Below are 15,315 nucleotides of genomic sequence, written 5' to 3' on the forward strand. Positions count from 1 at the left end.
TGCTGGGAGCCGATTTGAGTGGCTGCCATTATAAGATGGCATTTGGCCCCAGCCTCGCTTGATAAATAACTCCATATTAAGGTTGCAGTTCTTCCACCAGAAAATAGGGTGAGTTGTTGTGATCTAGCTGCCCACACTCCCCCTGACAGGCAGGGGAACTTCCTTGTGGTCTGTAATTGACAAGGATGTCTGCTTTCTTTCCTGCTGGTGGGTCTCCAGAAAAACAGTTAAAGTATCAAAGGTTGCTAGGCAGACTCCCTATATAAGCAGCTGCAAATCAGAGCTCGGGGCCCCTTGCTTTCTGCTCTCCCTTCAACCAAGAGGCTCCAATAAAGCGTGATTTGGGAAGAATCCTCGTCTGGTGGCTGTTCCTTCCTGCTGGTCAGGGAGTTCGCAGCAAGCAGCCTCCGACTACAACAGTGTAGAAAGTTCTAAATTTATATCCTCAACAAACAGTGGACATAAGCAAAGACAATACCTTTATTTTCTACCCCTTCTGAGGAATACAGTACAGATAATAAATGCTATACTGAGTCTCCCTATCTCTGCATAGACAGGTTTTAAGGACCTGCAATCTTCCTCCCATTCTCTGTCTTTGCTTTTTTAAATGTAGGCTAATTTACTAAACATATATGCTGGGGGTACAAATGCAACCAGGGAGATCTTTTACATGGAGAACACTCTCATTCCACTGGGCCTTAGAGAAAGTAAACACATATGTGCATACATGCATACATACACACACACACACACACACACACACACACACACACACACACACACACACACACACACACACACACACAGGACCTGTTCTGTCCCATGGCAGAAGGCAGCCCAGTTTGTGAGAGCTGTAAAGGGAGGATCAATGAGCTCTTCAAAGAATCCTGAAATCCCTTTATCAACAGGCACTCACGCAGCAAGAGCCACGTGGATGGGAATCGATACCTCTCCTAATCCTGAAGCCCAGGTCTTGGCAACAGCCCAAGGACCAAGGCAGCAGCTGCAACATGGCAGCTCCTCCGAGACTGTTTGCCTGACATCCTGTGACCCGGCTCTAGCCGGAGAGCCCTCTCCAGTGGTGATGCGTGCTGGACTGTGCTCTGGGTCAAGGGTCTTCTGGCTCTCGTGTGGAGCGTCACAAACAGGAAGCAAGTCGATGCCTCTTAACAGCCGATTCTTGAACTTGTCTGTTACACTGGGCTTCCCTGCTGGCGTGTTTTCTCTCTGGTTGGGTCTTCATGACTTCTAAACGGCATTTTCACTGCCTTCTGTTAAGTATTGGCGAATTTGCCTTTCTAGACTTGACTCGCACCCTTCTAGGCTGACCAGTCTATTTCACGCACCCCAATTTTTAGCCAGCTGTATGTTATCCTCCGTATTTTTGTTACGTGTCCTTTTAAATTTTCTGTATTTAGGCAAAAATTGCTCATTACTGGAAAATATAAATGCTGAATATATAGTTCAGGAAGGTTGGTATAACTTAGTCTCAATCATGATAACTTTCTACAAGTTCTTCCCCTGGAGTTAAACAGTGTTCTAATATTTACCTATCCTTGTTATGAAATACAAATATATACTATGTATCTTTTTATACCCAATTTCTTTCAGTTAAAATAATGTTTTGATATCAATTTGTATACTGAATGTGCTGCTAGTTAATTGGATTTTCTTATTGGGGAGAATTTTGATTACTATACTGGTTAGCTTTTATTGTCAACTTGACACAGCATAGAGACACCTGGGAAGAGATCTTTCATTGAAGAACTGCCTAGATTACTTTAGCCTGGGGCAATGGCTGTGAAAGGTTGACCTATTGATGACTGATGTAGAAGGGCTTAGTCCACTTTGGGCAGCACCCTCCTTAGGCAAATGGGTCTGGGCTATATAACAAAGAAAGCTGAGCATGAGCCAGAGAGCAAACTAGTAAACGGTATTCATTCCTCCATAGTTTCTCCTTGAGTTCTTTCTCTGACTTTCTTTAATGATGGACTGTGACCTGAAAGGGTAACCTGAAATGAACCCTTTCCTCTCCAAGTTGTTTCTGATCTGGGCATTTATTATAGCCATCTAGGACGATTATTGGACAATATTTCAAGACAAGAATAGGCTAACATTTCTTGTCTGTCTGGTCTTTTGAGTCCAACATCTGAACTCTCTGACAAACAAGAACAGCCATTACGGGTTCACTAAAATGGGGAAGAGCTAGCAGAAGATCTGTAAGAGCCCAGGAGTGTTCCCCGTGCCAGCTTATCCTTCAAATACAGCAGAAGTGGCGTCACCACCTAGTTCTCCCATGATTCCATCTCAACTCATCATCTGCATCATAAATGTCCCAGAAAAGCTTTGCACGACCTCTGTCACCATTTTTATACTTTGGGTCATGCTGTCTCCTTAAGAACTCAAATCAGAGGATCATCTTTTATTCTGTTAAATGGACATTGTAAGAAACCCATGTTTGAGTTCTTATCTTTATGCCCGTAGATACATGCATTTCTCAACCTTCACCATAGAAGCTTCTTTTTACAGTATGTGGTGATTAATACAGAGACCCCCAAACAGCCAATGTGCAGAAAATAAGATTGTGGAGTATTCAGTTTTAAATGGGACACCTATAATATGCCCTCTCTCCTCAAGGCTGTGCAATCATTGGAAAAAAATGGATGGAGCAGGGGATGGATGATGAGGTCCTATTAGCAACTGGTGACAACTAAGGCCCTATTAGCAACCAATAGTTGCCGGTTTAGTTTCCTTTGCAATGCAGGTCCTGAGAGACCATCCATGCCCCAGTAGATGGTTGCACATTCATGTACATATAGGCATCAGTAAATAGATTTTGTGGGTATTAGATTATATTTTAAAGCCCATAGCATTGGAAGGGAAAAGTGGGAGGGGGTGGAAGAGGGGAATTAGAGGAGAGGTAACAGGGCTGGATTTGTTCAAACAGACTATATGCATGCATGATTATTAAAGTTTTAAAAACTATAAAACAAAATGTGTATATTGCATTTGCATCACTAGTGCCTACCATAATCATTACAACTCCATGATATAAATTAATATACAAACAGGGAGATGACTGTTCACATTGTAGGGAAGGTGAACAGATGCAGGAAATGAAGAACAAAGGTACATGCCTGCTTATTGGCAAGCCTCAGAGGAATCAGCATAGCGATTTTAATCTCTGTCTCACATCCTTTTGGTCCTTGCGACTCACATTAATTCACCCAAGACTCAAATACCTGAGGAGCATCTATAATAGGTGGATCTTCCCAGCCATCAAAGAATGTTTTCATAAGACCCAGAAACCAGGCAGAGTCGGCATTAATCTCCAGCCATAGAACTTAAAAATCAGTGTGGACACAGAGGGACTCTTCCCTGCCAGGACAGGACCAGTAGGAGTGAATGGCGGGGATGCAATTGCAGGTGGGAGGAGGGTTAAATTTAGCCCTGTAGGTAACTAAAAGGTGGCATTCAGCCAATTAGAGAGCTCCATAGCACCGTGACTAGCAGTTAGTACTCAGCTGTTTCTCACCCACCTCTCAGATGGTCCCAGCAGGAAACAAGTCTGTGGCTGTCGTGTTTATGGCTAATTAATGTTTATTTATACTTTTAAACAAGCCTTTCACCTGTCACACTTTAAAATAAATGCTGTGCTCTTCAATTAGAGATTGTCGGAGCAGAAAGAAATCCTGTTTTGTGGTGGGTTTTACTATGCGCGTGCGTTTAAATGTGTATCAGATATGGCATTCTTCCGTTCCAAATCGCTCTCTTCTCCTGGAGGCAAAAGCTTCCCACGCAGAGAAACATCCTTCCTCCAGCTTGCAACCACGAGATTGGAGCCTTGGTATGGAGAGCTTGTTGAAGGCAATCACCAGCAGAGATGACACTACTTCCTTGGGTGAAGCAGGCATGGCAGCGACATGATATTGTACATTTGACCCAGTGTTGAATTTAGACGCTTTGGGGTGGGAGCACACACGTGTTCTATGGCAAAAGAGAAGTAGACTCGGCAAATCTGGAGTGGTGGAACTTGGCAGGTTTCAAAGAACACCCTGTGTCCTGATGAGCTCTTGGAGATGAACCTTTAATCCTTTGGAATGTTCTGCTGGATAAGAGTGTCTCTCATTGGCTGGGGATTTGGGCAGTGCCAGATAATCAATGCTAGTAGGATGAGTTTTAGTGCAAGGCTTGAACCTGGAGGCATAAGTGTGACATCTGGAGGAGGATGGATTTGGAGTGAAGAATGAACTGTGGAAAGCACCCCATGGCTACGTAGCTGACCACCTCCTTCCTATTATCTGAACCTATTTATGGGCTATGCAGTGATATTTCAATGTACATGTGGAATGTGGGATAATCAAGTCATGGCAACTGACATATCTATACCTTCATAATCACATTGTGCTTGGAGCCTCGGAAATTCTAAAGTACGTAAGTCCCTGTAAATCAGCAGTCAGTCTACTGCGTTGAGAAACACTAGACCTCACTGCTCCCTGCTTCTGTGCTTTGGGTCTATTATCCAACCTCCCTTCATCTTTTATCCCTCTTCCTCTGTAACTTGTTAGTAACCATTATTCTATATTGAATTTGACATTTTAAGCATCCACAAATAAATAAGAACTTGGAATGTTTGTCTTTCATATTGCTTTTTTTAATTTTTAAGAAGACAGAAATGTCACACACTCTTAATTGATCATTATTTATCATACGCAGGTTTTGAAATATATACTTACTACAGGTAGAAAAATAATCAAAATAATAGGAAAAAAATACCCTTAGGATCAAGTTCAGGTGAAGTTATCTAATTGGTAGTAGTTACACTGTTGCCAGAGAGTTAAGCTCTCCTTCAAGCTCTACTGGATGGGGGCGCTTACACCAGCTCCCTCATAGATATGACATGTATGCCTTGTCAAGTGTCTATTTTAATCTGTTTCCTTTCACCGAAATAAAGTATTCATACAAGTTAATGACTATTTTGATGTCCATGAAATCTCTCAACCTGGATGTGGGTACCGTCAATATACTCTCTCAAAGAGAAAGTCACAAAGAGAGGCTATAGTGTGACATCAAAAAAAAATCACAACATGTTTCCAGGTTCTGGCTATGACAAAGCTGCTATGAACATAGTTAAGCACATGTCCTTGTGGCAAAATTGAGCATCCTTTGGATATATATACCCCACAGTGGTATTGCTAGGTCTTGAGGAAATTATTTCTTAATTTTCTGAGAAATCGCTACACTGATAGCCAAAGGGACTGTACCAGTTTGCACTCCCACCAGCAATGCAGGAGTGTTCCCTTTACCCCACAATCTCTCCAGCATTAAGTGTTATCAGTGTTTTTGATCTTGGCCATTCTTACAGGTGTAAGATGGAATCACAGAGTTGTTTTGATTTGCATTTCTCTGATGACTAAGGATGTTGAACATTTCCTTAAATGTCTTTCAGCCATTTTAGATTCCTCTGTTGAGAGTTCTCTGTTTAAGTCTGTACTTCATTTGGGGGGGGGTATTTGTTTTTTTGATGACTGATTTCTTGAGTTCTTTGTATATTTTGGAGATTAGACCTCTGTCTGATGTGGGGTTGGTGAAGATCTTTTCCCATTCTGTAGGCTGCCATTTTGTTTTGTTGACAACCTAAATGCCCTTCGACTAAAGAATAGATAAGGAAAATGTGGTACATTTATACAATGGAGTACTACACAGCATAGAAAAATATTGGCATTTTGAAATTTACAGGCAAATGAACAGAGCTAGAAAACATCATATTGAGTGAGGTAGCCTAGACCCAGAAAGACAATTGTCATATGTACTCACTCATAAGATATTTTTAAACATAAAGCAAAGAAAACCAGCCTACAAATCACAGTCCCAGAGAACTCAGACAACAATAGGACCCTAAGAGAGACATACATGAATCTAATCTATATGGGAAGTAGTAAAAGACAAGATCTCCTGAGTAAATTGGGAGCATGGGGACCATGGGAGAGGGTTGAAAGGAAGGGGAGAGGCAGGGAGAGGAGCAGAGAAAAATGTAGAACTCAATAAAATCAATAAAAAAAACACAACATGGTATGGTATGGGAAGTCCTTCTATATATGTGTTGCTATTGTTGATGACTGAATAAAGAAGCTCAATAAAATCAATAAAAAAACCACAACATGGTATGGTATGGGAAGTCCTTCTATATATGTGTTGCTATTGTTGATGACTGAATAAAGAAGCTTATTTGGCCTGTGACTGGGCAGAATAGAGCTAGGCAGGAAAACTAAGCTAAAGGCTGGGAGAAGTAGGTGGATTCAGTAGGATGCTATATAGCCACCACTAGAGGAGACAGATCCTGGAAACTTGCTGGTTGGCCACGACCTCATAGTGGTGCACACGTTAATAGAGATGGGTTGATTTAAGATGTAAAAGCTAGCTAGAAATATGCTTAATCTATTGGCCAAACAGCATTGCAATTAATACAGATTTCTGTGTGATTATTTTGGGAGTCTTGGTGGCCCGGAAATGAATAAGCAGCCTCCAACAACAGAACTGAATCTCTATTCTGCTGTGTACATTCGAATGGCCTTATGGAGAGCACTGTACATGTTGATCTTTGATCTTGACATTTGAGTACAAACCTAAAGCACACATTCACACAGCTTCCCAGGACTCCTTAAACATGGCATGCTCTCAATCACATAGTAGAAGCTTTAAAAAGTGGATTAGGATAGAGCTGCCCAATCTGATGTTCCTTCACTTTTAACTAAGCTCTCTACATGTGGACATTTGTCCCCACACTTCTGCTGATGGATCTGCTCACAGTCTGTAGACAACACAAGAGCATTCCCACAGACCACCCTGTTGTCATTTCCTCTTTCTTTTCTGGAGCTAAGGCCTCTCATTTCAAAGGGTCTGACTGACATCATTTGCATAGTACCTGGGACTGAAAACCCTACATGCGAAACAGCCTAAAATAGCACTAGATTTGTCTTGAAAAACATGAATGTTAGTTGAATCTAAATATGAACATTTAGAAGATTTTCTCCATCCTCTAATGGGTATGTATATTTTTGTCTAGTTTAATGAAGCAGGAGTAAAACTAGACAAATTTAAGTCAAGAAAATGTAATTCATTTTACATTTTGTCCATTTTTCACCAGTGAGTACTGAACCATTGTTCTGAACCTCTTGTGAGATGAATTGCATCTTTGTAAAATATTTTTTGCCACCCTCATCCCTGGTGCCTAGGACTATGTCCTTATACAGAAGGAACATCTTAACAAGTTGAAGAATTCTGAGGTCAAACTGAGTAACTGCTCTAATTCAATGATGAACATCTTTAGAAGAAAGAACGAGGACCACCAGACACCAAGCTCAGATGGTCCTGGGAAGATGTAAGCCATGACTCAAATGGGCCACCATAAACGAAAGACTGCTAAGCACCGCAGGTTGCCACAACACACTGCAAGAGAAGGAACTATATTTTTTTTCCTAAAACCACCAGAATCAGAACAGCTTGCCATCTCTTTGATTGTAGGCTGCCAGCTTCCAGAAATGTAATACAAGGAGACTCTATTCTGCTGGATAGCATGTAACAGTGTGTGGTAACTTGATACAACAACTATTATAATAAATTCCTCATTAAAATTATCGCGTACGTTTTCCCCCTTTGTTTTTATTGCCTGAACAGCTGATAAACTGCCTGCTGGAGGGTGGAAGGAATCTGGTAATGTATGAGAAGAATAGACGTTTTAAAAGAAGAAAGTGACTCACCACAGGCCCCCGGCCAATACTGCTCAGGTAGTGGAGGAGACCTTTGGCATGGTAGATGGTTGGCTGGAGACGAGCTTGGGGAAGGAGCCACTGCCGGTTGAGGTCCTCACCCCTCAGTGAGCATCTGTGACTGCAGGAAGGAACAACGCACCAAGCATCAGACATTTCGAAGAAAATAGCTTCGTAGAATAAAACCCAAGCAGACAAACAAACTAATGAATCCAACCTCCCTCTGACTCCTGCCCAACTGCCACCAGCTCCAGATGTCCAGGAAGCTACAGATCTGTCCTGCAAGTGTCCGGACTGGCCTACTTATTTACAGCTGCTAGAAGAACCAGAAACGGCACTTGACTTAATGCTGGGTTAATAGAGTTTTGAGACAAATCTGGGAAACACAATTTTCCACTGTATATACCCATAAAAAACAAATTCAGTGTATGACTCTCCAGGTCCCTCAATTCTACAAATAATTAATTTGAGCTCAAGATAGCTCACTGAGTATGCTGACCCAATAACTCTGTGAAGCCAATAGTATTACCACCTATTGTGAAGAAATCGAGACCTAAAAGCAACTACATGAGTGACCCAAAATACATAACAAAAGTCTTTATACCCAGGTCTCTGCCTCTAGCCCACACATCCCTTCTCTGTTCCATTGTTTCTCTCCCTAGTCATGGGTAATCCTTGAAAGCTACAAGAACTGGAATGTGCTCAAGATCACATGTTCCCTGGGAATACTCGCAGTCAAAGCTAGCGTGTTTATTTCAAAGATGACTCAGCTTTATAACCAAGAGACAAAGCTTCCAGGTAGAGGCATCCTAGGAGGCCAACACACCTGGAAAACTTCCCAGAAACACCCATCCATAGGACACACTCCTGGTAGTTTTACTATGATGTCATTTACTCTACATAATAAACCAACAAGGTGCTACAGATGGAGGGTGTCAATAAAACATATCCATCACCAGAACCACCACCATTCAATCTCCTCCTAGTACCCTTCCAATCTCCACCACAATAGAACTGCTTAGTATCAGCTGTGCAAGTGTGTCTGACATATATTTGACTAAGCTTCTCATACTTAGTCAGTCCATTCCCACCCATTTAACTTTCAGTGGGCTACCCCAGCACCCAAAATTTTATATGTTCCCAAGCTAAAGAATTCTATTCCTGTTTGTTCCACCCTTAATCACAGTCCTTATGGAACCATTTTGGAGAAATTTGTATTAATATCATTTTTATTTATTTGGTCTTCATCATCAGAGTGGAAGAAATCCAGGCAAGAATAATCTAGTACCAGCAAACTTGCAAAAGAAAATGTGTCAGCCAACCATATAAGACTGTGTAATGGTACTTGTCAACAAGCCTATTTGGATGGGGTTATGTGTGCAACTTTTACAAGGTTCCATCCCTAGATGAATGGCTATTGTTAATCAATGGGTATGAGAGAAGGGAAATGGGCTAATCAGTTCTTTCTAGGGGTGAGGCCTCCAATGATTTAATCAATCTCAAGGGGTCAGTCCTAAATAGTAGTTCATATCAGTAAACTAAAGGGACTTGGTGTATGTGTGTGTGTGTGCGTGTGTGTGCACAACAGTAATGAAAAAGAGGCTATGAATTTTAAAGGAGTATGGGAGGAAATGGGAGAAGTAGACAGGGGAAAGGACAGAGCAAATGTGATATAAATACCTAACTCATGTATTAAATTCTCAAAAATATAAAACTTTAAATTACATAAATAACTGTGTCAGAATTGATATTCAGTAAACAAGATAGAAACATCTTCCTCTGACATTTAAATATAGAAACTGACACATTTTCTGTCTTGAAGCCACTGTCCTATTTTCAATTAATCTTGGAGATGAAAAGGCTTATAATATTTCTTACAATAGTTCAATCTCCATGTTCTGAAACCTTTAGATATTAGTTTTTAGTTGCTTGTAGACTCTCTTTTAGAGATCACTAGGAATTGAAGATCTTTAATCATTCATTTCTCCTGAATTTGCTATAGAATATTTGACTTGAGGGGCTAGGGATGTAGCTAACTTGGTAACAGTGTTTGTCTAAGCATGCAAGAAGCCATCGGTCCAACCCCCGGCACCATATAAACCAGGTGTGGGAGCACATATCTGTACTCTCAACATTCAGGAGGCAGAGGCAAGGAGATCAGAAGTTCAAGGTTATCATGGGTTACATAGCAACAGACTAATTTTTCATGCCAATAGCAGCATAAAGGAAGAATATGCTAGACTTGACCTCTGCATATTTGCTGTGTTTTCGTTAGTTTTTCTTCTCAAGTCAAGGCATCCAAAAGCCTGAAGACACTTTAATTGCCCTGTCATTTTCTTGTCTTGACCTGGATTCTCGTCAGCAGCGCAGATTTTATTTTCTCTGTAACACTGACCATGATGAAATGAGCAGAGGTTCTTTCAAAGGCTTCCTGTTCATGTAAACAAAGGGTGTGTATTGTTCTGTATCCAGCAGTCAACAATTCTGCATTTCTCTTTCCCTCTTCTTTCCTTCAGCTCCATGGAGACCACGTTCAGGGGTGACATCTTCATGGCAAGGTTCATAGGTTACCACACAGCAGAAATAAAATTCTATACCATATTTCCCAAAAATAGAAAAAGCCAAGTTCTGTATTTCAGCTAGAAATCACCCAAGTTTTGAGTAAGCGGACATAGTTCCAGCATCTGGTTCCATCACCATGTATGGGATTCAGAGACCTCATTTAGAGTCAGAAATCTCACGTGGAAATATTAAATACTTTTAACCTGCTTTCCAAGGTTATCATCATTGTGGGCATCATTGCCGTGCGCCATCAAACCCTGGTCTTCTTCTGGACAATCAAATGAAATGATATCTAACAGCTGTGTTTACAAGGAAAACTAGCTGCACAATCCTATCTATGTCACGTGTGACGTGTGAGTATACCCACAGCTACATCCACACACACACACGACTCTATCCACAACTTCATTCATATCTGCAATGGTCAGGGACGCACAGCACAACTGTGACTATGTCCGTTGTTTTCTTGCCTCATGAAATCTATACTGCCTATGAAAATAGTCGGGTACCAAGATGCAGGGTGAACTGAATAGAGGAGAAGCTTGACCAGAGACCACTGAGAAGAGGCTGTGTTCCACTTGAAGTTTCATTTTATTTAAGCACACTTCACAGTGGAGGTAGTAGGATGGAACAAAACAAAATTAACCAAAAAAAATTAGAAAAGGTATTACTGATTATTCTTTAGGTTACTAGCCAGGGATAAGGGATGAGAAGACATGCAAGACTATTTGTGATCTGGATGTGGAGAAAAGTTGTGACAGTGAAAATAATATAGAAGTTAGGGAGCTCTTAGTTTAGGGCAAGTTTTGTTTGGTAGCTGTTTGTTTTCTGAGATAAAGAAACTGAACCACCCCAGTGGCATAGCTAGGCCGTGTAGAATTGAGAAGCACATATGCTTGCATTTATATTCAGACCTGCATGTGTGGCTGTGATTTTGAGGTGTCTTCGTGTATGCCTATGGCTTTGATATTTCCTCCAGCTCGGCGACTGCAGAGGGCCATGGTGTGTACTACACCTACCTTGAGAGCTTTCGCTTTTAAAGCAAATCCATTTGCTCCCAACCTGCAAATCCATTTGGCATTTTATGTTAATGACACCTGAGATCGCTCTCTCATCCCGGGGAGCTGCTGCTGCTCTTCACGGGGATTTGTTTTAAGCACGCAAAGATGAAATGTACCCCATCTTATTATCTTACTGTAGCATTCTCGGCAATGACAGCTGCCGCTTCGATGTGCAGAGAATTAGCAGATGGACAGTGATGACGGGCTGGCAAGACATCCAGAGCCTGTAATTTCTGGAAAGGGGTCATCCCTCAAATAGAGTTTGATGTCTCGCTTTACTTACAGGAAGAGTAAGTAGTGATCAGTGCTCTTCCTTCCCACTGAACATGATAAACTTTCACGGGAAAAATACCACATACTTCCTATCCTCACAGGTAATATGCTACAACTAGCCCTCTGCAGTCTTTATCTTCTCTCTCTCCCCCCTTTCTTCTCCCTTCCCCCCTCTCTCTCTCATTCTCCCTCTCCCTCTCCCCCTCTTTCTCTCTCTTTCCCTCTCTCTCCCCCTCTCACCCCCCCCCGACAAGTTCTCATATATTCCAGACTGGCCTCGAATTTTCTATGCAGCCAAGGAGAACGTTCTGGTTCTCTTGCCTTGCCTCCTGAGTGCAGGGGTCACTGTCCTAGTTTGTGACATTCTGGGGATCAAAATTCAGACTTCATGGACATCAGGCTAGCACTCTACCAACCATACTATGTCCCCAGCCTAGCTTGCCACACTTTTTGAGCTTCAGTTTAAATAAAGTTTGTATGCAGAAAGTCTATTACTTTAGATACCCAGATATTCAGACGTTGCCATTTTACCTTGAACTGCATCCTGCATCCCTGGAACACCCTCAAAATGCATATTAGTTTATCTCTCAGTCTAGATCTGGAATTACAATGGCTTCATGGAGTTAAATGCTTGACCAAAACGGGGCCTCCTTAGTTTGTACTAACTTTGAATGGTCTGTGTATTTGTTCATTTCTGAGGCAAAGGCTCAAGTAGGTCAGAGTGGCCCCTGAACTCACCATGGTCATTGATGGTTTTGAACAATTAATACCCTGCCTCTAAGGACAGCTCATGTTGGAGAGGATGTGGAGTTGGGGGAACTCTTTTCCACAGCAGGTAGGAGTGAAAACCTGTACAGTCACTTTGGAAATTGCCAGGGCCATGAGAAGCAGGTGGCAACTAGATTTCAAATGTCAACCCACCAGAGGCATGGTTATCTGATGGAGGATTAATCCTGTCCAAAAAGGTCTGTAGGACCATCAACTCTGAAATCAGTTGCTCACTCTTGTTGGAGCACTTTGGTGTCTCCCCAGTAACTGAATTGTAGTGTCTAATCTCATGGGATGTAGATATTTCATTTCACTGCTTATACCTCAGTCTTATGGGCACATATGTCTGTGGGTGGTCAGGAAGATGACCTGTCATTTAGCCATTTAGTTTTGATATATACAATATATACTGGGACATGCTTCATAACTATTTGTCCCATAAGAACTGTAGTCACTGGAAAGCCTGCATGGTTCTTTTGCTTATTGGATGACTTTCCCTACTCCATGAGAGAATTTAGTACACAGGTAACAGCCTTGATTCCCACAGTCAAATCTTCACCCCATTCTCTGAATGAAGCCAACTCCCTGCTTCTATTTGGCAGGATGTGCATTGAGCAAAGGAGTCTTTCATATAGATCACATTTGTGACCTTTAAAGATAAAGAGACGTTCAAGCTCATTGAGATTGAGTGCTCTAACGTGCTAACCTCAGCTGACACTCAGCTCTAACATGAAGAAAGCTATTAGACCCCTAGACCTAGCTTCACCTCAGTTTATTAACACAGGATTGTAACTTAGGAATATAGTTTAACACACGAACTCTTTCTCCCCTTCTATAGCTTAGAAGCCAACTGGTGTTGCTTGGGTGTACTTTCTGGCCATGCCTCCCCAGGGCTATAAAGATGTTGACAGTGTATCTCAGGATAGCTCTTATCTGCTTTTTGACCCTGAAAAATTCAAGCTCTGAGAGTTGCCTTTGTTTTGTGTGCATATGAACTGGAAACTTTACAAAACAAAGATGAACGGAAAAGAAGAATAAAGAAACATATGTAGTGAAGAATTTATACTACCTTCATATTTTTCTAAACATTGTACTTGCTATAGCATAATGTCTGAACCCTGAGAGGTAACTGAGGCTGGTACTCAGAAGCCCTCATTAGGAAATCAGTATGGCAGTTTCTCAGAAAATTGAGAGTCAAACTACTCCAAGAACCACTGATACTGCTCTCGAGAATATACCCAAAGAATACTCTTTCATACCACAAGGACACTTGCTCTACAATATTCATAGCAGCTTTATGTGCAATAATGCTGGAAACAACCTAGTTGCCCCTCAACTGAAGAATGGATAAAGAAAAAGTGGTACATTTACACAATTGAGTATTACTCAGCTGTGAAAAACAATAACATCATGAACTTTGTAGGCAAATGGATGGAACTAGAAAAAAGGCATTTTGAGTGAGGTTACCAAGATCCATAAAGACAAACACAGTATGTACTCATAAATAGATATTAAAATAAAGCAAAGGATAACCAGACTATAAACCACAGCTCTAGAGAAGCTAGGTAACAAGGAGAATTCTAAAAGGGAAGCATAGAGTGCCCTGAGAAGGTGAATTAGGTGAGGTCTTCTGGGTAAACTGGAGGTGAGGTAGGGCAGTAAAGGGGAGGTGATGGGGAATGAGAGCATTGAGGAAAAGCATGGTTGTGGGTGGGATGGATAGGGAGAGGAAAGAAAGAGGTATCTTGATAAAGCTACTATAGAGTTAGGGAGAAACCTGGTACTAGGGAAAATCTTAAGAATCTACAAGGATGACCCCAGCTAAGACTCTTAGCAATAGTGGAGAGAGTGCCTGAACTGGGCTTCCCTTGTAATCAGATTGGTGAATATCCCAACTATCATCATAGAACCTTCATCTGGTAACTAATGGATGGAGCCAGATGCAGAAATCTACAACCAAGCACAAGGCTGAGCCCTAAGAATCCAGCCAAAGGGAGGGAGAAGGAAATACATGAGCAAGGGATGTCAAGATCATGATGGAGAAATCTACAAAGACAGCTGAAAGCCAAGCTTGTGGAAACGCATGAGCTCTGGCCCGACAGCTGTAGAGCCTCTATGGGACCAAAACAGGACCACTCTTAAATAAGAGGTCACTGAATGACTTTCTGCCTGATATTCTGAATAGAGGATGAGTTTAATCATCAATTAACCTAGAGTCAAACTTTTCTTTCTTTATTTCATCTTTTTCCTTTTTTGGTAATCTAATGATATAGTCCAGTTTACCCTCCACTTCATAACACTGCCACCTCCACCTCTTGAGTGCTGCCAGGCCCAGCTTCTCAGAACCATATTTTCAACATTAATTATAGAGCATGTTTATCGCATAAGAGTGGGGGTCACCATGACATTGAGAAACAAGTATTATAAGCTATAACTTCAGAAATAAGAATGTGAATACCAGGACTCCTGAAGCAAGAATGAACAATGAATCAGAAAATAAAGGGAGACTCTGCATCCCTTCCGAAAAGAGAATTCATAAAGCTCAGTCAGATAAAAAGATAATTCAAAAATCCCCCATCCATCTTCATCTGAACAATGGAGAGAAGGCAGCCAACAGCCTGGATAGATGAAGCCAGGATGAATAGCAAGGGAGCCCAAAAGAGCAAGCTTTGGAGTCTTAGGAGAAGCAGGGTGTTTGGAATTTAGAAGTCACCTTCATCAGCCCAAGCATCATCTCCACACTGGAAAGAAGTGGGGGCACAGAGGAAAACATGGGCAAACATACGAATGCTCACACATATGAAGAGAAATACTCAAAATTGAATTTTTAACATAAATCAAAGTGTAAGTTGGTCGATCTTTTTTTTAAAATATTTATTTAT

General features: G+C 41.4%; 1 protein-coding gene across 1 annotated transcript in view; it reads right to left on the minus strand.

The window, feature by feature from the left end:
- Window positions 1–15,315, minus strand: part of Agbl1 (AGBL carboxypeptidase 1) — a 659,915-nt gene that overhangs the window by 328,529 nt on the left and 316,071 nt on the right. Inside the window, exon 18 of the mRNA XM_050153973.1 lies at window positions 7,761–7,890. Within this exon, the coding sequence (XP_050009930.1) occupies window positions 7,761–7,890 (130 nt within the window). The remainder of the gene's footprint in view (window positions 1–7,760; window positions 7,891–15,315) is intronic.

Source organism: Alexandromys fortis, unplaced genomic scaffold (assembly GCF_014885135.2).
Source record: "Alexandromys fortis isolate MF-2015 unplaced genomic scaffold, M_Fortis_MF-2015_v1.1 scaffold_86, whole genome shotgun sequence".
Taxonomy (NCBI): domain Eukaryota; kingdom Metazoa; phylum Chordata; class Mammalia; order Rodentia; family Cricetidae; genus Alexandromys; species Alexandromys fortis.